The 27055-nt window shown below is 35.9% G+C and overlaps 1 protein-coding gene across 1 annotated transcript in view; it reads left to right on the forward strand.

The window, feature by feature from the left end:
• Positions 1-23843, forward strand: part of PPP1R21 (protein phosphatase 1 regulatory subunit 21) — a gene marked incomplete at its 5' end in the record, with an annotated part of 30893 nt that extends 7050 nt beyond the window's left edge. The window contains 16 exons of the mRNA XM_010165503.2: positions 880-974; positions 3363-3415; positions 5587-5736; positions 8794-8895; positions 8973-9061; positions 9921-10057; positions 11056-11148; positions 12719-12846; positions 13203-13355; positions 14136-14228; positions 15445-15678; positions 17214-17249; positions 18443-18559; positions 19478-19576; positions 21794-21922; positions 23759-23843. Of these exons, the coding sequence (XP_010163805.2) occupies positions 880-974; positions 3363-3415; positions 5587-5736; positions 8794-8895; positions 8973-9061; positions 9921-10057; positions 11056-11148; positions 12719-12846; positions 13203-13355; positions 14136-14228; positions 15445-15678; positions 17214-17249; positions 18443-18559; positions 19478-19576; positions 21794-21922; positions 23759-23788 (1738 nt within the window). The remainder of the gene's footprint in view (positions 1-879; positions 975-3362; positions 3416-5586; positions 5737-8793; positions 8896-8972; positions 9062-9920; positions 10058-11055; positions 11149-12718; positions 12847-13202; positions 13356-14135; positions 14229-15444; positions 15679-17213; positions 17250-18442; positions 18560-19477; positions 19577-21793; positions 21923-23758) is intronic.
• Between the last annotated feature and the right edge of the window lie 3212 nt (positions 23844-27055).

Here is a 27055-nt window from a genome sequence, read left to right on the forward strand (position 1 = left end):
TATTGCAAATTTTTATAAAAGAGGAGAAAAACTGTCACTTTGACACATTCCCTCCAGTATATGTGCAGGAGTTCTAGATATCAAACTGGAAGCAAAACGGTGAAGAACTTGAGGGCCTAAGCTGGGTAAGGTGTGGAATTTGGTCTGAATAAATATGTAGTAATCTTTGTTGACATATTGTATATAATTGTGGAATATGTTACTGTTAATCTCGAGAATCTGTACTAATGACATTAGTAGTCATAATAACTTGAGTTCACATCTATATACACAATTAAATGCAAGTGAAGCAGATCTAGAGAAAAATCACTTGAGAATGCATCAGAAACAAAATTGCCAAATCTTGTGAGAATGGGTTGTATCATAGCAGTGTTTAAATGTGAGGTTTTGAAGAGCTCGTGAGGTATTTCTAGTAGTGATATAGTTAACTGAATTATCAACAGCTCACTCCTTGCACATTGGAACACTGCATCAGATATAGAGTAACTAACTTAAAGGTCCTTTTGCATTCCCATTCAAATTCCAGTAGAAAAGAATATCTTCATGTAGGTTACATAATAATTACAGAATTGGAAAACAATGTAAAGATTAACTCTAAAGCAAGTTGAGCTTATGAAAAATGGAATTAAGGATTTACAATAATTTATTGTGTCATTCACTGCATTTGTTAGGAACAAAAATGTCATATTTAAAATATGACACAAAGAAAGAAAAATTATTCCTACTGTCTTATTTCTACCTGATTTCTAGAGACAGATACCTGTAACACTCAAGGGATGCTTCTGGTGAGCTGTGGTGGTGGTGATGATACAGATTAAATTTTAAAGGTTTACAACGTGTATGTGTGTGTGGTTTTATGTTTGTCTTTTTGTTATTTAGCCAGCAACAGTTAAAGAATCTTCAAGCAGCTTTGGGCAGTAGACTGGAAGAATCTCTATGCATAATAAATGAAAAAGTACCTTTTAATGACACAAGTACGTATTGCCTTGGTCTGGGTTTCTTGTTTAATTTTGGGTATGCATCTGGAAGAAGTAGTCTTTATAAATTAAAATGCATTACTTGTAAGAAATGCTGGACATCTGAACAGACACTTGGAGGTAATTGTGATAAGTATTCATGATACTAGTCATCACTTTGCTTAGTTATCTTAAAATAGCAAGTTTATATATATATATGTATCTGAAATGAAAATTAAAACTTTTTAAGGCTTTTGAGTAATTCGGCTTTTGTCTTGCTTAATGTTGACAGAATATTGTGAAAGATGGAAGAATAATGTAAATTCACTGGTTTCTTCACAAAGATGTCTTTAGTTACTAATCTCAGTATTTTTTTGCAGGGTATATTCAAAAGTTACAGTAAGTTAAAATGGGGATAAACTAGTGGCTGCAGAGATGTTGACTTAATGAAGCGTTACATCAATAACGATCTACACTTACTATTAGTGGGAAGTCTGTCAGCATGCCTCATGTCTGATCAGAGAACAGTTCTAGTTCTTGGAACTAGAACTTATCCATGGTTTGTCTCAGACTTGTTCATCTTTTTAGGAGAAAAAACCCTTTGAATTTGGTGAACTCTACCTGAAGCAACTTTTTTTTTTTTTTTTTGGCTTCCTTTCCAAGTGCTACTAGGTCAACTGAAGCACAGAGGATACCATGAAGTTAGGAGTGCTAGTCTTTGCATTGCTTTAGTTCCAGAATCACTTAGTATGTCAGTGCTGTTTATGGGATGATGTTGTAAGTAGCTTGAACAGGAGGTTGTACTTAAGCAGGCAGCAGTCTCTACTCTGGCCATGAGATTAGGAGGACCTGGAATAGTGAAAAAGCTGGAAGTATTGAGAAAGAGCAGAGAAGTGAAAACAGGCTGTTGAATTTCTGGTACGTTTTATTGGTAGTGTTTGCATTTTTAATTTAGTTTAGAAATTGATGATTTTAAGTTTTAAGTAGCCTTAGGTTCTCTAAAAGCTGATCTGGCAGGGTCCTTCAGGGGTGGCCCTTCCAAGTTCTCCACTGGGTTGGCAATCCAGTGAATCTTGGCTTGGAAACACCTGATCATCTTCTCTTTAGGAAATGCTGACTCATACAGCATGTTATGCTTAGGTGTTGGTGCCTTGAGTTGACACCCTTTTCTTTCCTCTCACAAAGATCACTTTGCCTGGCATCTGCTCCCTATTTCTACTTTTCTGGCTTTTTTTAGCTGATTTTTTTACAGGTGGTTATTATTTCAGTGAGAACTTTGATGCAGGTAGTTTGTTTATCTGCTCATTCAGCTTCCATGGTATAATGTTTTTGCTTGTTTAAAAAACACTGCAAATAGTGGACAGATCTTTAGTGGTAGAAGAATGGGAAAAAGTCAGGAAATGTTTATCTGCTTATGGATTCCAAATGTCTTGCTATAGGCTCTGTAATTGGTTTTAAGTGTAGCTAGCAGCTGGCATCAGTTTCAGTAACAAATGATTTGTTGACTGCTAAGCAAGATTTTGAGAGTAGAGAGATAACAAAAGTTTTCTGAAATGTTTCCTTATGGGTAAGATTCAGTAATTTTGGATGGTGTTTTTTAATGTAAATACAACTGCTTTTTCCCATGTGTTAATCATCAAATGTAAATAATAGAAAAGGAATACGAAGCTGTAAGTTTCCTTTGTGTGTAAATTTTAAACTAAATGGTTACTGTTCCATTTAATTGAGGATGGATATGATCCCTCTTAAATCTGTAGGGCTTTATCAGCTGTTCTCTGGGTACAGATATCTCTCTACCTCCTAAAAAGTTGTACCTGCTTGTAACTGAATAATAAATAATAATTCTAGTTGCTCTGTAACTGGAACAGAATGATCTAAAATTTGGAGAGTACATCTTATTTTAAATTATCAACAAATCAAGTATGCAGGAGCTTTTTTTTAAAAAAAAAAACAAACATGCAAACCATTAAAATATACATTAATCTTACTTGTCAGTCCTGGAATGTAACTGAAATTTGAAGATCATCTTCAAGCTTTGAGTGTATATATATATATTTTCTATTTTTTTTTCTTCAAAGATTTCAGTCTTATTAGTGATGAATACTATTGTTTTGGGCAAGAGGATTCTGCTCTTACCTATCAAATTCAGATGGTTAAATTTGATTTACAATCTGAAGCAAGTATGGAAGTATTCTCTCCACCTAGTCACAGTTCTTGAGTGAGGATGTTTAGACCTACTTTATTGAAGCCATTTGTTTGTATCTTTTTAGATAATGTTACAGTTCATGTAAGTAACATTACTGCAATGAAATTTTATTTTTAAGAAAATCACTATTTGCCAATAAGTGTCTCTTAAAAAAACCCCATGATTTAGTAAGTGCATATAACTCAATTATTGTCCTGTAGGATCTAATCGATACAATGCTCTGAATGTACCGTTACACAACAGAAGATACCAGGTAAGTGCTTTTTGTGGCTTCATATATAGAGATGCAAATTTCTACACAGATACTGAATAAAACCAGTCATTTTAGTGACCCAAAATGGCAGAAGATAGCCTATCTCACTAATATAATTATATTCCAAGGAAATTTCTGCCCACAAAGCCTCTGTGCTTTTCAAAGATAGTCTGTACTGTTCTTATCGTGAGGAGTCGTTTGCTCACCTCACTTCACTAGAGCTAATCCATTGACTAGTGGCTGATGATCACTGTAGGTGTTAACTCAGGCATGCCTTTCTAAAAAGGAGGCAAGGATGTTTATTATTTGTCTCTTAAAGTTATACAAAATATTATTTTACTTTGTCAACCTGCAGTAAGTTAGAATTTGGAACATTTCATTTTTGAAGTTGGTTAAAACTAACGTTAGTTTAGAGGTCTTAAGCTTTTTGTTTTGGTGTCTTAAATTCCTTTGCCCTCAAACAGGGCTTCTGCAGTCACATCAATTGAGCCCCAAAGAATGTTAGCATTTGTAAACTATACATTGGTGTTTGTGTTAAGAGTACCATATTAGTTAATATTACTTGTTACTAGTCAGTCCTTTTAAGGAATAAATCATGTATCTCTGAGAAATCTGTGTGGTTCACTTACCTTTTATGGGATACTTTTTGCCAAAACACCTCTTCTTGCAGCCAATTCACCCTTAATTTAAATATTATTTTAAAAAAAACAAAATAAAGTTTCTGTTTATTACTGTGATTTCATCAGTTTCCTTTGGAATGTGGTTTTCTCAGTATTCAAAAATGAGCATTAATTTTGTGTGAATAGCTAAATATATTAAGGCTTTTCATAGTAGTAAATCAGATAACTTGATTCAGTCAATATTTTCCTGCTTTGCTACCACTGATGATGGGCTCCACAGCACTCAAGTGTGTTTTCTCTTTGCTCGTATATGTCTTGAACCTTCAAATTAGTGCATTCAGATGCCACTGTAGGAAGATTTCAGATAGCTGCTTTCTTCTTTCTTCAGAAGTGTCTGTAAAGAGACCTTGTTCCTGATATGTTTGCTGTGAGAACAGGTGATCTGCTGTCCAGTTTCGTGATAGAAGTAGTCTTAAATCAGCCTGTTGCTGAGTACTAAGAGAAATGTGAATAACTGCATGGAGAGTTCTCCCTTTACTATTTTCTGCTAGCACTATGTCAGCCAGCATCATGCTCCAAGATCTGCAGTCTTGAAAATGTTCCAGGACAGATTTTTATGACTGGCTTTGCCAGTGGAAGCAAAATGCTGGTGTACAAGCACAGGCTGCAGTGTAAAGGACAGCAAAACAGTAATGTTGTCTGTTTTCCTTCCTTACATAGATAATTAACATACACAAACTGAGTATAATGACTGCATTAATTACGCACCACCAGCCCTGATCCATAATCAAGATTCTCTTGGTTTAACGCTTCTTTCAGAGATGGATGTTTTCAATGAGAAGTCATTCTTGGATGAAATGTCACTTTAACCTTACTCTCCTCCATAAATCTCAACAGAGTGTGGTTGTCTTCTCTGTTGCCTTTGTTTTTTCAGAAAATTCCATTTTGGGTTCATTTCTTGGTTATGTTCCTACTGCACTAAAGCCACGGAAATAGCCTTATTCATGAGCAACAGCTCAGTTCTATCCAGGTTGGAGAATAAGAATTGAGTGTTACTGGTGAGAGAAGCAGACACCTTTTATTATGGGAGAAAACCTTACTGGTTTTTACTAATTAAAGTTAGATTTACTTACATCAAGGTGTTACAAATTTCTCACTATCACCACACTGAAAGAACTGAACTATTGTCAGCCATTAGTCTATTGGTCTTTAGAAATCTTAATTTCAGAAATGGTTTTTGTAATTGTATTAACCTCTCTCTAAGTGTTCCTGTGGCCTGTAGTTTGAGGAATGCAGCAAAGGTAAAGCATCACCTGTTACATGAAATAAAAATGTACTTTGTTGCCATGGAAGAATGTGCTCTTCTGAGGAGTATTGTAGTTTATAAACTTTAAAAATTAAGTTAAAGGTAATTGCTGCTGTGTATTTTAGGCTGAACTAGTAACAAGAAAGAAATCATTGCTAGCAATTTTTTGTATCAAAGCGTAAATTTTTTTCACATTTAAATGGGTGTGTGTCAAATATGTAATCATTTTATAACTTTCTTTACAGCTAAAGTTGCGAGACCTTGCTGGCCAGGCCCTGGCTTTTGTTCAAGAACTTGTAACAGCTCTTTTAAACTTTCATACGTACACTGAGCAGAAGGTACAGATCTTTCCCATTGATTCTGCAACAGACACTATATCACCGTTAAATCAGAAGGTAAAGCTTACACACTTGAGCTACAAGTATATTCGATTATGTAGACTTTCATGAGTGAATCTTGGTCATGCAAACTTCTACCACCTTTACTGGAATGCTGTGAGTGTGTGCCTGAGAGGCAGCCTGCATGAGAAGTCTTTTCTGTTGGGTGAATTCTCTGAATGTGGGTGAATGTGTAGCTACAGAGAATCCTTTTCCCCTGTGCCTCTGCTACAAGAGCAATATGATAGTCAAATCAAATCTTTGCTTTTTAAGTGCTAAATTACAGTGCACTTGTCAAAAGTTCAGCTGACTTATTTTAAAATACACAAATACTGCACTGCTAAATAGGTGCTTGTCTTAATGCACCGGGGCATGGGAGATACTGAGACAGAAGGTCTTGCGTTTAAAGCATTTGACTGTAATGTGAAGACTCGATGTTCAGGTAGGCTTATGAAGGAGAGAGCTTAGACTCTGTTCCCTTGTCAAAAACCAACTATATAGTCTGATTTTGGGCTATTTGTATAAAGACCTTTCCTGTAAGTATTCTGAAGCTTCAAGTCTGTAAAGCATGTTGAAGTTATTATAAGAAACCTGACCTGTCTCCTTCTGTGCAACGCCATGGAAAGACTTTTCTGAGAGTATCATTCAAAGCTGCTAAGCTGCATCTTTTGACTTCCTTTTTCTATGCCATGAAGCATGGGAAAGAACTTTGTGCACAAGGATTTGTGTGAGGATGCATATATGTATGCTTTGGAATAAAATTGCTTTAACATCGAAGTTGTTGACTTTATAGTGTAAGTGGACCTATGCACATTTAAGTTGCTGGATAACAGTATTTTCTGATTCAGGCTATAATTTCAATTTAGTAGTTTGTAGGGCTCAGACTTAAGCTACGAAGATGGACGTGATTTGCATTCATCAAATGGCTGCGATGCATGTAGTGGCAATGTTAATTACCGCAAATCTTTCCTGCTCTTTGAAGGCCTCCTTTAATCTCTTTGCAGACAACAAATACGCTTATGAAGGTGTTTATCCACTAGAGAAATCGCACTCTGATTACCTTCTCAATTGTTTGAGTCAAGAATACACTTTTACAGAGATTCAGCATAGATCTTAGTTTGAGAACAACATTTTCTTGCTCCTGCCACCAAATGTACTCAAAATGGCACATCCTTCTTGTGACAACTATGTGGCTTTGTCATCTTCCAAATTCTTTGGGGCAGAATCTGTGTCTCCTTGTTTATGTGGCCCAGCGTGGTGATTTGAATTCTGCAGGAACTACTGCAGTTTACACTAAGGGAATAAAATCAGGTTTCTTAGACATCACTTCTTCTTGGGTTTTTTTTTCTTGATGTTGTAGTTAATACTTCTTTGTTGCTTTTCAGCAGGGAAGTGCTTTCACACAGCTGAAACATGCAACTTAATCAGGACTGTAATTTGATTCTCCTTTTCTGATAATTGACTCTGATGCAGTAGTTCAGGCTTTGTTGTCATAATTATGCCTATTGTAATCTGCCCCCCTGTGCATTCATGACCTAATTGCCTCAGTGCACACTACCTCTCGGGGTTTTTGCTGTGACTTCCTAGTAGTGAAGCATCTTTTATCACTCACTGACGCTGCTCTTGCTCCTCTATTTTTGATTAATTTATCTATTTGCTTGGCAAGTGTTCTCAGTGTGGTCTTAACTCTTCCACTGAGTGGTTCAAAAACCTCCCATTAGTGCAGTAGAGAAAATGAGACAAGTGTCAGGTAGTGGCTTAGCACACTTGCACTGATTTATTTTTCCCCAACTCCAGGTCTTGTCTGGCGCTTTCGAGCTATTTTACCCACCAAACACTCAAAGTAGATGTGGACAATTCCATTCCAGGTTCAAGTATTCCTTTTCTCTTTAAGTATTGGATTGCTGGGTTCTGCTGGGTCTTCAGCATCATGCCAGATAACTCCAGTCCTCTCTCTTGCAACAAAAGTCAGGAGCATTCTGCATGTGTTATTTCTTCCTCTTTAGATTTAGGAATTTTCCCTAATTCCATCCAGATTTGTGCATGCATGAATGAGAGCTTGGCATCTCTCTTTTCTTGTTAACACTGTGTTACTGCACTGTAATAATACAAGAAATAATTAAAATTTCTTGCATCCTATTTGCCTGGGATCTTTAGCTACTATTGTGGTATAAATAATCAAAGGTGAAGGTATCTTTCTGTGGGGTAAAATAAAAACCAAGATCACTTCTGACTACCTGTGAAAATCTGTGGGAAAAGCTTTTTGTGATACTGTGATATCAAAATTGAAAGCTGATGGTACTGTTAGGTTTTGATTCTGTGTAAGAATAAACACCTTTGTTCTCAGGTGTGCTTCAGCCATAGAATTTACTTAAGCAATTTTTAGCAGTCAGCCAGCTCTGTGAGGCCAAAACTTCATAATTGCCTAAGCCTGTCATAGTTCTTGAAAGTAAGAATTCTGCCTTTAGTTATTGCTCCATCCTTTGCATTGGCATAAGCATGCTTCGATGCATATTGAAAACTGGATTGGATACAGGTGAAGATTAAAAGATATCTCTTGCTCTCAGTTTTTAACTGAGTTTAGTTCTTCAATACTTTGCACAGTGCATCTGTGCAAGTGTTTGTGCTGATGCACAGGACAAGGGCTGACAGGCAAACAACAACTGGAAGGAAGGTAGGATAGTTTATTCTGGTGGCTTAATGGTGCATGGATCTAGCCTTAATTTGATGCATTTGAGCAAGGATGTGAGAATGTTTAAACTTAAAAAGCAGGGTTTGGTGTGCTGTGCATGGCAGTTAAAATGAGACAGGGGGCTGTGGCAAAGGTTTAGATGGAGTTTTGCCTGGACTTCCACCGTAGTCTTCGCTATTTCTCACTTTCCCTCTAGGTCTGTGTTTGTGTCCTGTAGAAGAGGTTGCTGCACATCACTTGACTGTAATATCTTATTATTGACATCCTGGGGATCATTTAAGATGACAGGTGCTATGCTGAACTGTATGACTGTGTAATTGTTAACTTGAAACAGTTTGCAAGAGCCTTCAGCAACCACCATTTTAAAATCTCTCTGTACTCAGTTCTCACAGTATCTTCATGAAAATGCTTCATATGTTCGCCCTCTGGAGGAAGGAATGCTTCAGTTGTTTGAGAGTATTACAGAAGATACTGTGACAGTCCTGGTAAGATTTTTTATTTTTAGTATTGAAAAAAGATTTTTACAGAGCAAAAATACTTATGTGTTGTTTTTTCTTTCCAGGAAACAGCTGTGAAATTGAAGGCCTTCTCAGAACATTTAGCTTCCTACTTATGCTTTTTAAGAAAGATTCTTCCTTATCAGTTAAAAAGGTACTTTTGATTTGGTAACTCAAATTGAAGGGGCACTTAAGTGTCAGGCATGCAGCATTGTCAACATCTACAACTTAAATATTAGGTCAACCCTTAAAGTACTCTCTCTTAAAAGGCAGAACTTTTTTTTTGTTTGCCTGCTTGTTTTTGGACCTTTAGGTTATGCATGTTTTTCAGCTGGTCATTAGAGCTAAAACCATGTATTTTATAAACTTTTTCCCCCTCTCATAAATGAGACTTTAATGAAATCTGCACAGATTTTTTAATGTTTCTTAATGTTACTTGGTAGCATTGATACTGTTTAGTTATGATACACTTAAAATGTTAATTTCTCAAGCCTGTATGAAGATTGTTTTTCATGCAGTAAATATAGCAATGTAGTAAAACTTGTCCAGATGCACATCCCTTCTGCAGTGAAGATCTTTGTTCCTGAGTGGGTCAAAGGGGAGTGTGAATTATTAGTGCAAAGGACTTCTTAAAAAGAGGTTTTGGATTGAGGAAGAAGAAAAAGCTTGGTTTATGCCTTCTTTGTACCTTCTGCTCCTTACTAAGGAAAAGATAAATTATATGTACTAGAGGAAAAGTCTTTAAACTGATTCAATAATTTATTTGCTGTGAGTGTAAACTGTTCCTGGTTGTGGCTTTTCAGTGAAGTTCCGAAGAGTGGGATAGATAGTATGTGTGTGCAGTAGTTTTCACATATGCTATCTTATTCTGATATGTTAACCTTTCCTAGTATTTTGTTGCTTTGAATTGGGGATGTAGACAACTTATCTACTCCAAAACTCATGAACTTGTTTTTTAAGATAATTGCTTACTTCTAAAAAAAAAAAAAAAAAAATAATTCCTGTATGTCTAGTTTGGAAGAAGAGTGTGAGTCTTCTCTTTGCACAGCTGCTTTAAGAGGTAGAAACACGGAGCTACACAGAGACATGAAAAGGTTGACTGCAGTCTTTGAGAAGCTACATACTTACGTTAGTCTTCTTGTGTTACCAAGTAAGTGCCAGTTTTAGGTCAGTTGGTTGCACTGTGACTAGAAGGTACAGTTTTCCTTTTGAACCAGTTTAAAATAAAATAAACTGAACCCCCTAAAACCCCACCACACCAGAAAACTTCAGACAAAAGAATCCCACTTCTATGGTGGAGGAAAACAAGGTTAACACTACTCTTGAGGTTCAGTCTAAACTATGGGGCAAGTGAGTTCTACAATATGCTCTGTCATATTAGACCCTCTTTGGTCCAGGCTGGGAGACTTGAGTGTGCCATAGAGTGTTTCTTTAGTGATCCACACTCTTCCTTCTGGATAGACACGGTCATGGTGCAGGCCTGGAAATTACCAAGCAGTCACATGTACCGTGTTTTAAATGGTCATATCTGTAGCGGAGAAGAAATTACTCTAGGTTTTTATAGTATGATTGACAGCGTCTTTTGTCATCTCTGAATCATTAAATTGTTAATAAACTACACTTTATTACTAATTATCACTTCCAACTCCTCCTGTTCTATTAAACTACAGCTTGTAGTAATGACCAAAATCGGGTAAAACCTTTGTGTGTATGTGTGTGGGGAAATTATATCCAAATGCATACTCTGAATAAGAAGAAATGGTTATTGTATCGCTTCAGGTTATTTCGGTCTTCACGCTTTGGAAGGACCCAGATGGTTCTTCCTACAGCAGTGAGCATGTAAATCTTTCCGTGTGCATAATTGCTTTTTGAGACCAAAAGAGTTGATATTTGTAAAATCTGAATGAAATTTAGGAAACTTGGAAGTCTCTTACCTGCCTACTCTGGCAAAATTTGATGTGTGTGTATATATATCTAACAGTAAAAGAAGGGGATATTTAAGTAAATGAATCTGTTATGATTCTTTAGTTCTAAAGATCATACAAATGTTTCTAGTAGGTAGAAATCGGATGATTTTTCAAAGCCAACTTTTTTCATTCATGGTTGAATCTTAATTTTTTTTTTTTTTTTCCCGTGTGGTACTTTTAGGTACAAAACCAGAAGGACTTCTTAGGACAAATTACAACTTGGTGTTTACAAACATTGCTACAAGTCTTCATGGATTTCATGAGGTTTTAAAAGGTGAGAGTACAGGAATAGTGGTATGTTTCAGCTCTGCTTTTTTCTGTTTAAGGTAGTACACACGCGCTCTCTCTGTAACAATGTTAAATGTGTCGATTACTATTTCTAACATGACTACATAACCAAAGCTTACAAAGAAGTCTGACTTCCTTTTGAAATTTAACTTTCCTCCTTGAAAATGGCTTACCTCTCTTTTATCAGAAGGACATGGATATGTTATGTTGTCAATGAAGTGATGTTTGGTTAAAACTTGGAGTTTCTGTATCATCAGTTTCTGTATCAGAAACTGATGTTTCTGTATATCCTAGAATTTCTGTACCAAGTAGCTGTTTCCAGGGAGAAACTAATCCATATAGGTGAATTGCTTTAATATTAGTCAGCTGTTTAAACATTAGGCTTTTGTAATTTTAAGCGAAATGGGTTTTTGTTTCTTCTAGTCTTTTAGTAATAATGTTAATAGCACTGCCCCATTTTGCAGTGTTCCTTTAAAAAAAAAAATAGATTGTGCCACAAACAAAATGAGACACTAAACTAAGAGTTTTGTAACATAGGTAAGTTTATTTATCAATACCTTCTACCTCTTTGTATAGTTGCTATAATGTAAAACCAACCCAACTTATACTTTATCAAAAGAAATAAAGAAAATGGAAGCAAAGTACTGAAGAAAACTGTCAGTAGAATTCATGAGCCAGCAAGAGAAATGTGCTTAACGCCTCACACTCCCATACTCCAGAATGCTTGATTTGTCACTTCTCTCTTCCTTCCCAACCCAGACTAATTTCCAAATACTTAAGCTTGCCTCAAATTATAACTTCTGTTGGTGATTGCTTTCTCCATTGTGTAGCAATAGTGGTTTTTTGTAAAATAGGTGCAAAATGTTAACTTGTCAAATAATTACTTATTTTTAATTAGGCCAAGTTGGGCATGTTTGTTCTTACATAGTAAATACTGGAGTGTTTTTAAATTTTTGTGCTGTTGAAATTAATTAGTGTATTTAAGATAAGATGTTTTTGTGAATGACTTTCAAAAAATGTTGCGGGTTTTTTCTTTCTGAAGAGTGTTCTATTAATTTTGCCTGAAAGAATTTTAGAATATAGGAAGTAGTATTCTGAGTTTCTGCTAGTCTTCTAAATTTGCTCTGACAGAAATAAAAATACTCTTCCTTTCTAAATCATGTAAGCTTAAGACTCAAATATTGGATGTGACTAAAAATTCTACCTTTAGTGTTCTCATGTAAACATATGGAAATGGAAAATGTACTTTGAAGTGTTAGTTCTGTGTGAGCTTGGATCCCCTATATAGGTATGATTTTTGGAATACAGAGTAGACTTAAATATACACCTTTATTCTTCCTTGTGTAACAGGCATAATGTCTGTTCCAGATGATCACAAACAGTTGTCTAGGGCAGTATACCAAAGAGAACTAAGAGGATCCAGAATCAACGTTAATACATCTTGCTTAAAGATGGGAAAAGTGTTTGAAGCCCAAGGTCATAAGCTGAATTTGAAAATGGTTGCTGAAATAGACAAAAACCATAGCTTGACATAAATCTGTTTTTTCTTTTTCCAGACATTTCCAAGCACTACAGTCAAAAAGCTAGTTTAGAACAAGACGTTCCAACTGCCACACAGAAACTCATAACTACCAATGACTGTATTTTATCCTCTCTTGTGGCTTTAACAAATGGAGCGGGCAAGGTAATGGATATTTTTGTTTTGCTGTAATGCCCTAACTTATGCAGATTAAAAAAAAAAAAATCCTAGTTGAATGACTTGGAAAATCTAAGTGTGCCTCTGATATTAATAACTTGTAGTGTCAGCTTTGTTCTAAGGTATTTTCAGGCTACAAGATAAACAACTGAATAGGTGATAAAAGTAGATACTGTAAAGAGAATGCTGAGCTTTAGTAATGTTTAAGTTAAGTGGAAGAGCCTGTAGCTTGTTTGAATTTCTTGTTGTGAAGTTCAGTTTTACTTTCTACTGAAAGAGCAATTGCTCTCATGAATCTTTCTGGTCAACTTAATTCGAAAAGTGACTTTTCTTGATGTGCCTAGATTGCCTCGTTCTTTAGCAACAACTTGGATCACTTCACTACTTCGTTGAGCTATGGCCCTAAAGGAGGAACAGATTTCATCAGCCCTTTTTCAGCTGAGTGTATGCTGCAGTACAAGAAGAAGGCGGTTGCTTACATGAAATCTTTGAAGAAGGTGTGTTCAGCTGGCATGCTTGCACAGAGAAAGTAGTTGTGTTGACAGCTGGTTATGCCAAAGAGAATACAAACTAAGGATTTTCAGTATTTGGAATGGATGAGATTCTCTGAATGAGAATCTTTGGCTGAGGAAATTGAACCCTTAAAGCAGTAATGCTGCTGAAACATTTAGAGAGCATAGTTGCTCTCAAAACTGAGAGTATGTGCCGATTCTGCCATTACCCATTTCCACTAATTACTTCTGTGCCAAGACTCCAAGGAGAGTTGCTTATTTAAACTTCCTCCCATATTCACCAGAAATATGGAGTGAATGACATCATATTCTAATACTTCCTCACATATTCACTGGAAGACAGTGGAGAGTGAGAGGAAAAAAAAAAGCAGCTGAGAAAGAGGTATGCTGGTGGAGAAAACATGTTGAACCAAGGGAATGAACACTGCCAGATCTCCCTACTGTCTCCATTAAAATTAACAATTAAGTGATAGCGTGCTTAACAGTTATCATTAAATCACTTTATTGAAATGTCTGTAAACTGGACCTTAGGATGGATTTGATCATTAAGTAACACCTGGAGTTTTTTGAGCACTTTTTAATCAGGTGTGGATTTTGGGGTGGTATTTTTTGTGAGCTCAAACCATTTTTTCTACTGGCTGGTAAACACTTGGGAGGTGCTTTTCTTCCCTTTAGTAAAGGAAGGAGGGCAATAAGAAAATAAATGTAGAATACTTAATCTGATCTACTGTGAAACATGTTTTGAGGTTTTTTGTCCTTCTGCAGCCTTGTGTGGATTCAGTGCCTTATGAAGAGGCTTTGGCCAATCGCAGAGTTCTCCTGAGTTCCACAGAAAGTAGAGAAGGTCTTGCACAACAGGTATTTTGGTATAAATTCTCCTAACATACATGCTAGTGTATTTTTATAAAGGTAAAGTAGTATCAAATAGTCTCCACATATTTGTGTGTGGTTGTTTTTTACATATATACTCGTATATTGAAGCTTAAATTAGACTGTAGATATCTTATTTGTAGAGTTTTGAAGGTAAAACTTACCCGTGTTGGGGTGGTTTATTCAAGACTTGTTCTCCTGTATCTGCAGAATGTACATGTAGTTATAAGAGACAGGATTATGCCGTTGATGTCTTCACTTATAAATGAAGACGTATATAATAAATATAAAATCTTTGATAATTCAAATAAATGCAAAATAAGGACAAGAATAAGGCATACTGAAGTATTTCTTTCTAATGTTGTGTACTGTTTTGAGTGCTTTTTTGGACTATGTAGGATTTATTAGCACTGGTTAAGAACAATGATTTTTTCTTTTCAGTTAGAGTCTATTAATAGATTGCAGTTTATCATTATTGTAGTGTGCATATATATTTTTTTTTTCTGGGAGATGAAGCAGAGGGAGGTTAAATGATATTTAAAAGGCCCATACAGTTTGCCTATCTTCTGATGTGAATGCGACTGATTAATAGTAAAACTTCTTCATTAGCTTGAATGTTTGGACTGTGCTTGAGTCACTATCATGACTCTTAAAAGTCAACTTCTAAAGAAGGAGATTTCAGTGGTGGGGTTTTTTATTGGCCAATATTCAAAGTGTATTAGTAGGAATGAGAGGAATTTCAACAGAAATGGGTGGAGTGATCTGATGGGTACTGTTCCATGGTTGATTTATTATCTGGACAAGTGAGTAGTTCTGTCTGTGTGAAGTGGGGCAAGTAGGCAGGCAGAGATTGTTTGTCTTTCTAGCATAGAACAAGACAATGCTAGTGCCAGGCACACATCTTTCAAGTTTTAATAAAATTTTTCCCTGCTCTGATTTTCACCTAATATACTAAGTGAACAGCCAGTTCTATGAGCTGTAACTTTGTGATGCGTGTTTCAGACTAATTAAATAATGTGGTTGTTTTGGATACATGACCACAGTTAAGTGTACAGCTCAAATCAGTAGTTGTTTACCTGCTGCATTATTCATTAGCTCTCTGATGTAATGGTTTAAAATAGTACTCTTTTAAAACATTTCCTGTGTGTGACTTTTTTCCCAACTTGTGTTCAATAACCTGGATTGTAAACTTTCCCTCCTAAAGGTCCAGCAGAGTTTGGAGAAAATAGCAAAACTTGAGCAAGAAAAAGAACATTGGATGTTGGAGGCCCAGCTAGCTAAAATAAAGCTTGAGAAAGAAAACCAAAAACTGAAGAACTCTCTTAGTGGTCATTTAACTGAAACTACACAAGAGCATTCTGTTTTGCCAAATGTAGCTGAACAAAAGAAGGAAACCACAGAAAAGAGTCCAAGGGAACCTATTAAAAGTACTAGTCTGGTAAGTGACCCTTTTCCTTGAAAAGAGGAACAATCTGCTTTCTTTAATAGCAGTACTGTTTGATCAGTGGAACACTAATAATGAAAGCTTTTTGATTGTGTAGAAATGCATTCACACTTGGGCTCCTTGTGTTTGCAAAGCTGCTTGCTAATACTTTCTGCAGAGTTTGGAACTTCTTTTGCAAAAGGAAAAGAAAGGAAAGGCTTTTGCGACTTTGGTATCTTTAGTACCATGGTGACATTTTTGTAGTTCTGTACTTGTATGTCTGAGGGGGAGATAAGAGATGCTTCAATCTTAGATTTTTCTGACTGTAGTCAGGAAGCCTTGCAAGTAGTACATTTCTCAGGTCAGCTCTGAGTTTCCAATACGTTTTTCATTCATAGGTGTGTTAAAACAAACAGAAGTAGGTAACTTGTATTTTTAAATGGGTTGAAAGACTTACTACAAGTCAGTGTAACTTTATTTTAACTTGAAGCCATTCAAGGTTTCAGTACTTTCTGGAGCACTGATTTTTATGTAACCTTCATGGACGTACACAACTTGGGCTCAACAATTGCATTTGGATATGGTATGCATTTTCTCCTTCCTCTTCTGTGTTGGGTAAATGTCTTCCCTGTTTATTGCTAGTATTTAAAAGCAATTGGCATTTCCTCTGAATTACTGCTTCCGAAGTGGTGTTAACAGGGATGTTGTCTGTAAGAAAAATAACCTACTTAGCTCGGTGCTTGATAGATTTCTTCCTCCCTGCACTCGCCACTCCCTGCTTTCCTGCTCCAGGATAAAAATGGCTCGTGGATTGTTTTGAAATCACCAGTTTTTAAGTAAACTGGCATCTTAAGTTTTTGGTCCTGTATTTGATCTATTAGGAGCTTGAGGAAAATGGCTTTTTCTAGCCACAATGCTTAATGTAACTCACATGTCAACATTTTGTATAAATATTTCCCATAAACCTAAATCTCTAGTCCTGTTGAGGTAAGAAAAAAACCTCCTGACTCTCTGTGAAGACATTCTTCCATGAAACTAGTTATTCACATACACCCCTCTGCTAGAGTTCTGCCAGTGCTTCACACTGAACTGTCCATGTAATTTATTAGTCAAACTGGGAATAAAGGAATTCAGAAGGTGCTCAGGAAATCCAAGGTGGATTTCCTTGCTCTTGAGCATGAAAAGTAATGTTTCGGTGTACTAACATACCTCTGAATTAGCTTCAAGTAATCAAACAGTTGTGTAATCATACAAACCAGCTGCATCTTGTAGCTTTTATGGCTTTTTCATTGGATACATTGTAAGGCAAAGGATATTTAATATTTGGAGAGTTGGTGTCAACTTTAATTCTGTTCAAAGCATTCATGTATATTATTGCTCTTGCTTTTGTTACAGGTGGAAATACTTAAATTGGGTTTTAGTTTTAACTATTGCAAGTTTTGTTTTTTGTTTTAAATTAAAATCCTTCTGTGACTGAAGTGGAGATGACTTGCAGCTATGCTAACTATTTTTTGCAGTTCTCACTTAAGTGTATTTTCTTCCTTTTCTAGATTGGAATGCTGACTATAACTACAGATAATGAAAAGGTAATCTGTTTTAAACATTATCAAAATACATCTGGTAAATACTTCAATTCTGATTCTGTTAAACTTATTCCAGAGGTCTAATTACCAAAAAGACTGTAGGATAATGGCACGAGTCACCAATGTAATCTCTACACTATATGTTCAAGTTTCAAGAAATACATGGATTTCTTAACAGTCCACAAAGCAGAAGAAAATTATCTTTTATTCATGTAAGCAGTTTGGAGCAGTTTGAGCTGTGGTCCAGGTCTGTTCTTTGTAATTTGAAGAGGGCATTGGTCTGTTTGTACTTCAGTAACCTTAACTGCATTCCAAACCTCAATTCTGAACTCCTGAGGAAGGACACAAACTGCAAAAAAGTCACTGGCTGTAGTGCCTGGTGTTTAACATTTAAGTACAGGCTATCCCAAACCAACTGAAAGGAACTGCTGTTGGACTAAATATTAACTCTTTATGTAGCACTGCTATAGCATTAACGTTTGCCCCAGCAGGAACTTAGCAGAGTCCGATTCAGCGCTTTCCCTTTTCTGACACTGCAGGGAACTGATGCGTGTTTTAGTTTACTCCCCCTTTTCTTCTGAAGGTATGATTAAAAAGGGAGTGGGAGACAGATAATAACTGATACAAATTCTTGAAAGCAACTGAACTTGAAGATAATGACAAGTCATGTGAAAGTTGCCTCCAGTGAGTTACTCTGTAACTTAGAGTAAACTGGTGAGTTGTGGGTTTTTTTGTGTGGTTGGTTTTTTAAAGTTCAAATGTCTGAAACTTCTGGAACATGCAACATAAGAAATAGTTCTGACTGTTGTGAGGTTTTGAAATTTAGTTATGTGAAGGAATTCTTCCTTGTTGGGAAAAGCCAGTAAGTTTTTATGTAGGTGAAGGCAGTCTATTTCTGCAGTGGATCTTCGTCTTCATCAGAGACTTGGTATGTTAAATCAAACTAACTTCTTACATCCTCAGTCAGCTCCTTGTCCTTTAAGGAAATCTGACACTAAGAGTCACCATCAGAGAGACAAATTGCAGAGTGACCTGCTGTAATTTTTCTGTTGTGTTTGGGGAATTTAATGCTTTCAGGTAAAGCAGACAGGCCTTCACAGGGAGGAAGAGAAGTCAGTATAGAGGGCAATGTTGTGATGCAAGTATTCGGCCTACTAAACATAAATATCTGTCTGCTTAAATTTCTGCTTTTCCAGGCTCCAGATGTTGAGTCTCGTGAAGACCTGATAAAAAACCACTATATGGCAAGGATAGCAGAACTTACATCTCATCTGCAGCTTGCTGACAGCAAATCAGTGCACTTCCATGCTGAGGTGAGCACACAGGCAGTGTCTATACTGAAAACAGTAAATCTCTTTTTGAACTTTCCACTGGCAAGTGGTATGACAGTGACTTTAAATATATGGGACATAACGTTTCATAAAAATCAGTTCCTGGAATATGTTTTGGCTGTGCTCTAGTATGCATAAAAATGGATAATGTAGAAAGACTTTATTTACTTATTTTTTTAATAAACCCTTTGGTAGCCTTGTCCTGAGTCTATTAAGAAGTACTGTGTGTATCATGTATAGGTTTGTTTATATAAGCTGAAGAGACTGGCTTTAGTTAACAAGCTAGTTTTAACTTCATCTTAAAATGATGCTGATGTCATGCAAAAATATTAGTGTATCATGAAGTGATGTAAACAGCTGTCCTCTGAGAAATCGGTTCTTAGGCATAAGTTATACTTAACTTGAAGAATTAACAAAACAATTCATTTTATCTATGACTTCCTGTTTTCATTTAAAATCACGAGGTAATTTTTCTTGAAAGTAGTGGCCATTTCAATTTGTGTTATTAACTGATGTGGAATATACCAAAGCTCCTGGTTGACAGACCAAATAATCTTAAATATTTTTTAAAATATCTTTCTCTGATATTTGGGCAATGTATGAAGTGAGTTGTTTGTGTTGCTTTTTACTTATGAAATATTTCCTAGCAATAATATGAAGGATGTGAGATTTAGAGGATTGGCAATATGGTAATCCTCTAAAATGAAACAAAAGTTCGATGTTAAGTATTTAATTACCTTTACATTTAAAAATGTGTACAAGCTCTGACTAGGTTTCTTGAAATCTGAGGATTACAGAAAGATGGAAACATCCAAAGCAATCAGTTAAAGTTGGCACAAGGCAATACTCTGGTACTAATTTTCCTTCCTTCTACCCTTCCTGTCCTGTTCTGTTTGACAGTGTCGAGCACTTGCCAAAAGATTGTCTTTAGCAGAGAAGTCCAAGGAATCACTCACAGAAGAGCTGAAACTAGCTAGTCAAAACATCAGTAGATTACAGGCAAGTAAAATCTTAAATGATGTAAGAGATGCATTTCATATTTGTGTGAAAGGGGAAGTTAGAAGAGAAAAATTATGACCATCGAGCATGGTCATGCCTTTACTAGGTCCTTAGCTATGTGATGTGAAAACTGTAAAGGTATGTAGAGAAGAGATTTAAATAATGCACTTCAAATCTCAGGTATAAAGTTGAAGTGGAACGTGCTTGCAAGAAAAAGGTTGTAGTAGCCAAGCTTGTGTTTTAGCACATTTGATGTCAAGGCTTTTTATGAAAATGGATTTTTTTAATGTCAAAATTTGGTTACATGACTGATTTTAGTGGTTTGTTTCCCTCTGCAAGGGATGGATTACTTTGTGTACAGCCAGCACCCGCATCTACTCCTTGTACAGTTAAATGTGATACTGACAAGCTGACTGCACATCAGTCCATTTGACTTAGAAACAGGACTAGGAAAATGATGACAGTGCAGTCTCCTACACCATACACTGAATTCTTAATCCTTTCTAGCACCTGTGAATGAAAGTCTTAGAAATGCCAGGATATTTTTTTGAGATGGATAGGTTAATATTAAGCAAAAATAACTGTAGGGTAATCTTTAAGAAGCCACTGTTAACAGTAGATAATGAACTCTTACACTAGACATCCTGTGACTGTCCTGTCCCTTTGTCCTTCCCCTCCACACAGCTCAGAAAGGAGCCAGTAGTAAAATAAAGTATGTATAAATATTCAGTGCTTAAATGCCTTTGTTTTCTTTGTATTTAGTTCATATCTTTATTGCTCACCTGTCTGAGATGGAGAGTACCTAAAATGTTCCATACAGGCAGTGAATACAGGGATACACACTTGAAATGTTCATAAACATGAAATGCTTTTTTGATTTGTTTCTTTAACAAATTCCACAATCAATAGACAACTCAGCATGAGATGTTAATCTCTAATTACATATTAAACTTCTAAAGCAAAGATAGCAGGCACGTAATTTATATGTTTAGAAGTCTGCATAGTATTGAATCATAGAATTTTTTAGGCTTAAAGGGTCCTCTGAAGGTAACTGGTCTCCTCCTTTGGTCAGAGCAGAGAGAGTTCAGATCAAGCTCTTTAATTGGGAATTTCTTGTACAGCCATGCTGGCCTTCTGCCACAACTGCTCAGCTTCCTGAGTGTTGGACTGTTCTTTGCTCTGTCCTTTATTGTTCAGCTTTCCTGGGTCCCTCTAACTTCCAGGGCAGTTTTACATGGGATCTTGCCAAGCAGACCTTGAAAAAGCCAAAATCTACCCTTCTTAAATCTAGGGTTGCTATACTTCCACTATTCATCTTGCTTCCCTCGGGATCTTAAATTTCACTAGCTCATGGTTGCTTCAGCCAAGGCTGCCAGTGGCTTTTACACCCCTGAGCAGCTTTTCCTTTTTTGTGAGTAACAGGTCCAGTAGACAGCCTCTCTTAAGTGTATTGATCACTGGTATCAAGAAGTTCTTTCCCACACTCGAGAACTCCTGAATTGCTTGTGTTCCACTTTGTTTCCCTTCCAGGACATGTTAGAGTAGTTAAAATCCCTCATGAGGATCAGGGTCTGGGACTGAGAGCTTTTTATCTGTTTGTAGCAGATGCCCATCATATCACCCTTATTGTTCTTCTCTGATCCCTACCTGTGAGATCTTAATTGTCTTCAGATGACTCCTTCACATAAAGCATGATTTCTCCCCTTCTATCCTGTCCTTCCTCAAGTGTCTGTATCCCTTCATTGCTGTGTTCTAGTCTTGCACAGTATCTCACCGTGTCCCTCTAATCCCAGAGAGATCATAACTGTGCAACTACATGTGGGTTGCTAATTCCTTCAGTTTCATATGCCACATATGTTCATGTATAGGCTGTGCTCGAACCCTATAAACTTCTTTCTTGGCTGGAAGCAATGTTGGGAAACTTAGCTGTTAGTTTTTTATGTAAGCCATAAAAAATGGGGGGGGAAATTGTAAAGGAAACAGAGCAAAAATAAGGGGAACAGACCATACATGAGACTTCAGGTAAAAGAAAAATAGCTACTGACTTTCTTTCATAAACTGTTTGGGGTTTTTTTTGTTTAGTAGTTTAGTGTAATTGCATGCATTCGCCATCAAAAGTGCAGCTTACAAAGTGGAGGTAGAAGTTGGCTGCTTTGTAAGTTGTCACTAATATTGAACAAAGGCTTCTGTTTTGTTTTGGTTTTTTCCCCCCCTTAGGATGAATTGATGACAACAAAGAGAAGTTATGAGGATCAGTTAAGTATGATGAGTGACCATCTCTGCAGCATGAATGAAACCTTAACTAAACAAAGGGAAGAAATTGACACACTAAAGATGACTAGTAAGGTAAGATGCCAAGTGTTGATATGAGGCACAGGCTGCAGTTTGGAGGTCTGTGGGTTGCATTTGGCATTCCTACAGTACTACTCTTTAACAAACCAACTCACAAGCTATAGTTCTTATTCTTGGCCTATTGGAAAGAAAACTCTAAACCTGCACATTTCAGTGAAGAAAAAATTCTTGCAAAACATATATGAGGGAAAGAACAAACACTTTATGTTGCTTCTTAAAAGCAGGCTTTCAAAGTGTACCCTCTGACAGAAGGTCAGCTCCTTTTTTTGTTTATATGTAGTGAAAATGGAGCTACTTGCAAATCTAGCTAATGATACTGGGTATTTATGATTATCTTATTAGTAGGAGTGTCCTTTCTGCACTCCTCCCTTGGTTGCAGCATACTCTGTTCTTAGCAGCTATTCCTTTTCTGGTTTGTTTCCATATTCTAGTTTCTCTGCCTCTCATATGTAGGAATGAAAAATTTGCCACTTACATTCTTCTGTGAACTTAAACTGCACTCTTAAATTATTTTCCAAGTAAGGAGTCTACCCATTTACCAGAAACAAGTTTTTGACTTGCCTGAATTTAAATGATGGAAAAATACAGAAGTCTGCTGTTTCGAGCAGACAGTGATTAAACCCTGGTATATCTTATTCTGACGGTTCTAGGGAGAAACAGATCTTGTGAAGGCCTTTTATCCTTCACTCATCTGGCTGTGAAACTAAGAAACTAGCATTAGAAACTAGCATTATTCTCCTTAATTGTGGAATGCATAGAAGAAGGTTTCACTGAAGAGTTTTTTTAAAAAAAATAAAATCCATGTTTTGATTAAAGGTCCCATGATGGTGATTTTTATTTTTTAGAATAAACTCTTCCCTGCGTGCATAAAACTGTTTTTCTTCAGATGTCTGAGTGTTTTGATTTGGCATTGTAATCTTTGAAATTACTTTTTGGTGTATAAGCGCTTGTGTTTTTAGAGCGAAGCTCTTGGCTGCATACTGACTGTAGCACTTCATGTTTTTATAAAATGTTTTCTGGAATTTTTCACTTGTCATACTTTTGAGACTCGAAGTGGTACTCTGTAAGGAGGTAGTTCACAATGTCCAAACAGTAGACACAGATTGCCAAGTGTTGCCAAATGTAGAAGGCGATTCAGTTGAAATCAAAATGATGCAGTAAAAGCCATTATCGCTTGGAGAGAATTGCTGGTTAGATTAAAAACAAATGTTATCTTTAGGAAATAGGAAGACAGATAATTGCTAGTAAGTAAGTATTGCAGAAAAGTTTATTTTAACCTACCCCTTTGCTTTGTGGGATAGTTGCAAGTCAAATGTGAGTTACTTAGCTGTAGAACAAATTATTTTCTAAACTAAGAATATTCTGTATAGACTAAGTCAATTTTTTTTATTATTTTTTGGAACAAAATGGTAGTGTGGGGGATTGATTTTAATTTGAGGCAGTTACCCTATAAGTGATATCTGAAATATCACTTAAGGGTGAATTATGATTTGACTTGCTGATTGACTTGACAATTAGTGGTGTTAATAGAATTGAGTGTCTTGGGACAAAACTCAAATGGTTTTTTTCCACCATGTTTCAATTGAAGTAAGGTACTGTTGTGCTTATTTGAAATATCTGGTACTTTCCTCTGTTATGCCTGTAAAGATAGAGGGATTTTCAGAGCAAGCAGTTACAAGCTTCCATTATTAAAAGCCTGTGGACTGCTTATTTTCAGTTTGTCTGTTCTTCTTTGTTTGCTGTAAGCATAGATTATCAGGTTTTATATGTTGTCTGTATAGGTATTTCTCATCCGAATTATATGTTCTGTTCACTTGTTTCTTGTTGCAGGGAAATTCTAAAAAGAACAAAAATCGATAGCTTACAGCTAAGCAACTGTCTTCGGAAGCTGCTGCTGTACAGGACGCAGATAGTGAAAACTGATTTGGTGCTGTAAATGGCTTCAAAATATTTAGAACTTACAACAGATAAAACAGAATTTAATGTTGTCCCTAAACCAGGAAATACACACTCTGTGGATAATTTATATAGTAATTACCTTCAGTTTTTACTGTGCACTTTTTACAACTAGGTTTTAATTTCATGTAATAACTTCAGATTTTGTATATTTTCAAATATGATTACTCATTAACAAATTTGGATCAGTGCAGTAGTTGTCTATTTTTGAGTTACATGTTAAATTGTCAACATGTGTACATTCCTTTGCTTGTTAATAACAGTTTAAAAATTAATTTTGAGATTTTTTTGGCCATGCAAGTTGTGCAGTTACTGTAAATGTCTTATTCCTGTTCTCAGCCCTTTTGAATTAATTGGAATTGTGGCTTTAAATGATTGATATGAATTCGTACAAGTAAATGGGATCACTATTTTATTTTAGATTGCAATAGTGGAAACTTTTGCTGCTTGTATTTGTCACTTTGGATTTTGAAGAAAAGAGCACAAAAAGCTGAATTGGGATACTTCTCTGAAATTGCTTTAAGCCCTTATTTAGGCATTTTGTTTACACATATATGTATATATATTGGTTGAAATAGCTGTTTAAAGCTAGAGGAAATGGTAATTGTAATTTGCCCCAAAAGAGTGAAGCAATGTCTGTGTGTAGAATAGATCGGCTTACTGTGCTCTCTAACAGTAAAGAAAAATATGAAATACGTAGAAAATTTAAACACTGAATTTGAAAAAAAGTCTTCATGGAATTAAGTTCTGATGGATTCACTGGGGGGGATGCACATGGCTTTTCCTGTGTTTTGGGAAGTTTGTGAACTTTATGCCTTTCCTAAGATTTTTTTTTTTTTAAGTGAAATTTAATACCATAAGTTTTCACAGCATTGATTTTTTTTTTTAATTTTATTTTATTTTTGTTAATCAGATGCTGTGCTGCTCCACACTTCACACTGATCTTCTGTTCCATAATTGCATTATGGCACTCATGTGGCCCTTAAGGGTTTACTCGGATAACAGCTGTTGTTGATATGTATTATTAGTATGTAATAATAAAATCAACTACACAAAACCAGCTTGACTTTTTTTCTTGATTCTCATTAGACCCAGGTTGCACAATGAGGTCTTGTGGCAAGATGTTAACAGTTATTCCTGGTAAGGTGAGCTTAAGTAATTAAACCAGTCTAGTTACTCTTAATAGTGCTGCTTTTTGTTTGAGCCAGGCTGCATTTCTGTACCTAATGCTACAGTGTGCAGAGTACTCAGAGTCCACTTCAGCATTTCTCATCTTCTTGTCTGCTCAAAGGCAAACAAGCATCTGGTCTGTATTGATCACAAGGGTACAACTGTTCCGATAGTTTTTCCTTTTAATAACAAAATGGATGTGGGCATGAAACTAGAGAGGAGGTGGGGGGAGCCTGCGTTGTTTCTTACGAGCATCGTGTTGAATCAAAAACTACGTGGTGGTGCTAAGGAGAATCAGAAGTGTTTACTTTCTCTCTAATCATTTTATTGAAGCAGATACAGCTTCAACTGTTTCAGTTAAAGTTGGAAGCTAATTGCTTTCTTCCAATTCTTTTGAAGCTGCCTCTTCTGAGGACTTTAATCTCTCAGTGAAGGTACTAATTCAGTAATTTAAATTCTCTGAATCAAATTGCTGAACAACTTACTGATGCTACTTCTCACAGGTGGCTGTGTTCAGAAAAAGGCTTTGCTTATGCCATTTTTGAAAGACCCAAGTAAAAATATGCTTTGAAGATTGAATGTTGAAAAATGTGTATTAAAAAAGTTAAATGTATGTGTTACCTCAAACTGTTTTTACAGCAGAGTATATCCCAACATCAAAACTGGAATTAATATAGAATGTATAGACATTTAGGTACAATTCCAATGTATGTTAGTTTATCAGCATTTTTTCCTTGCAGTACCTATTTTGAAATTTATTTGGGTGTCTCCCTCACCAGTCAGCAGTAAACATTGTCAGGAAGAGACAATTTTGTTCATTCAAGCTGCCTTCAGTTTTCAAGGATATGTTTTCAAGTAAGTTCCAGACAGTCATAAACTATCAATATATGAAAATAGAATCCTTGGAAAAAAATTTAAACTAGTATTTTGGATATTGTTGTAATAAGGCTGTGAAGGGACATAGGATATTACATTTAACTCAGTGGTGTTAGAAAACAGAACAAGTGGAAATACCTAACTAGCTTGTGCTTGTCTGCTGACCAGGTGGGTTGCGAATATGTTTCTCAATATCACAAACTATCTTAAATATCTAAATTGCTACTGAACAATGGTATGCTATTAAAAAGCTGAAAGCTGTCTTCAGCATTGCAGGGAAGAATTAATCTTTGAGACAGTCTTCCAGAAGTATGAATTTGAACTGTTTTGTCTATATGAAATGGTCTGTGCAGATTATTATGGAATGCATAAAATTTAGGCAAAAAAATGGACTGATAAATAAAACTAATACTGGAATTAATGTTCAAAAATTTACAGTTTGAATCCTTGACTTGCTAGTTGATTAATCAGGAAACTAATGACAAACTGTCATAAATTAGGAAGATCTTTAGAACAATACAGTGTAAAACAGGGTTAAAGAAATCCTAGTGCTAGTTAATTTTTTTTTTTAATGGACAGTTCATTGTAACATAAGTTTTAAAATTATTTTTAGAGTGATTTAAAGGGGTACTTACTTAATTTCTTCATGAAGTTGAGCACTCATGAATAACTGACCAGATAACAGCACTATTTCCTATTAATGATTTTAATAACTGGATCTTCAAAAATTCTTTCTGAACTTTGTTTTAAGCCTATACTAGCACTTTCAAAGACTTCAAAATGTTTTCTCTATCCTAGATTTCTGAAAATACATCCCCAGTAACTATTCTGTGTGTTCAAAATAAATATTTGCTATAACCAAAGAATTAATTTAACTTCAAGACTGCCCTCTTAAGAACTACTGCATCATGAATTTTGAAAGTACCCAAGAAGCACCAATACTTTTGCGGTTTTAAAAGGCCTTAAGCCCTTGTACGTCAGAGGTTTCCCTGCCTGAAAGATTAACTTCTAAAACAGGAGTCTTAGGCTGACATTGTCATAAGCTGTGCAAGGGTGTTATTGGTGTTTAAATAATAATGTGATTATTTTAATGTGATCTTGTGTGTTGATTTTAAAATTAAATGG

Source organism: Antrostomus carolinensis, unplaced genomic scaffold (genome assembly GCF_000700745.2).
Source record: "Antrostomus carolinensis isolate BGI_N321 unplaced genomic scaffold, ASM70074v2 scaffold24533, whole genome shotgun sequence".
Lineage (NCBI taxonomy): Eukaryota > Metazoa > Chordata > Aves > Caprimulgiformes > Caprimulgidae > Antrostomus > Antrostomus carolinensis.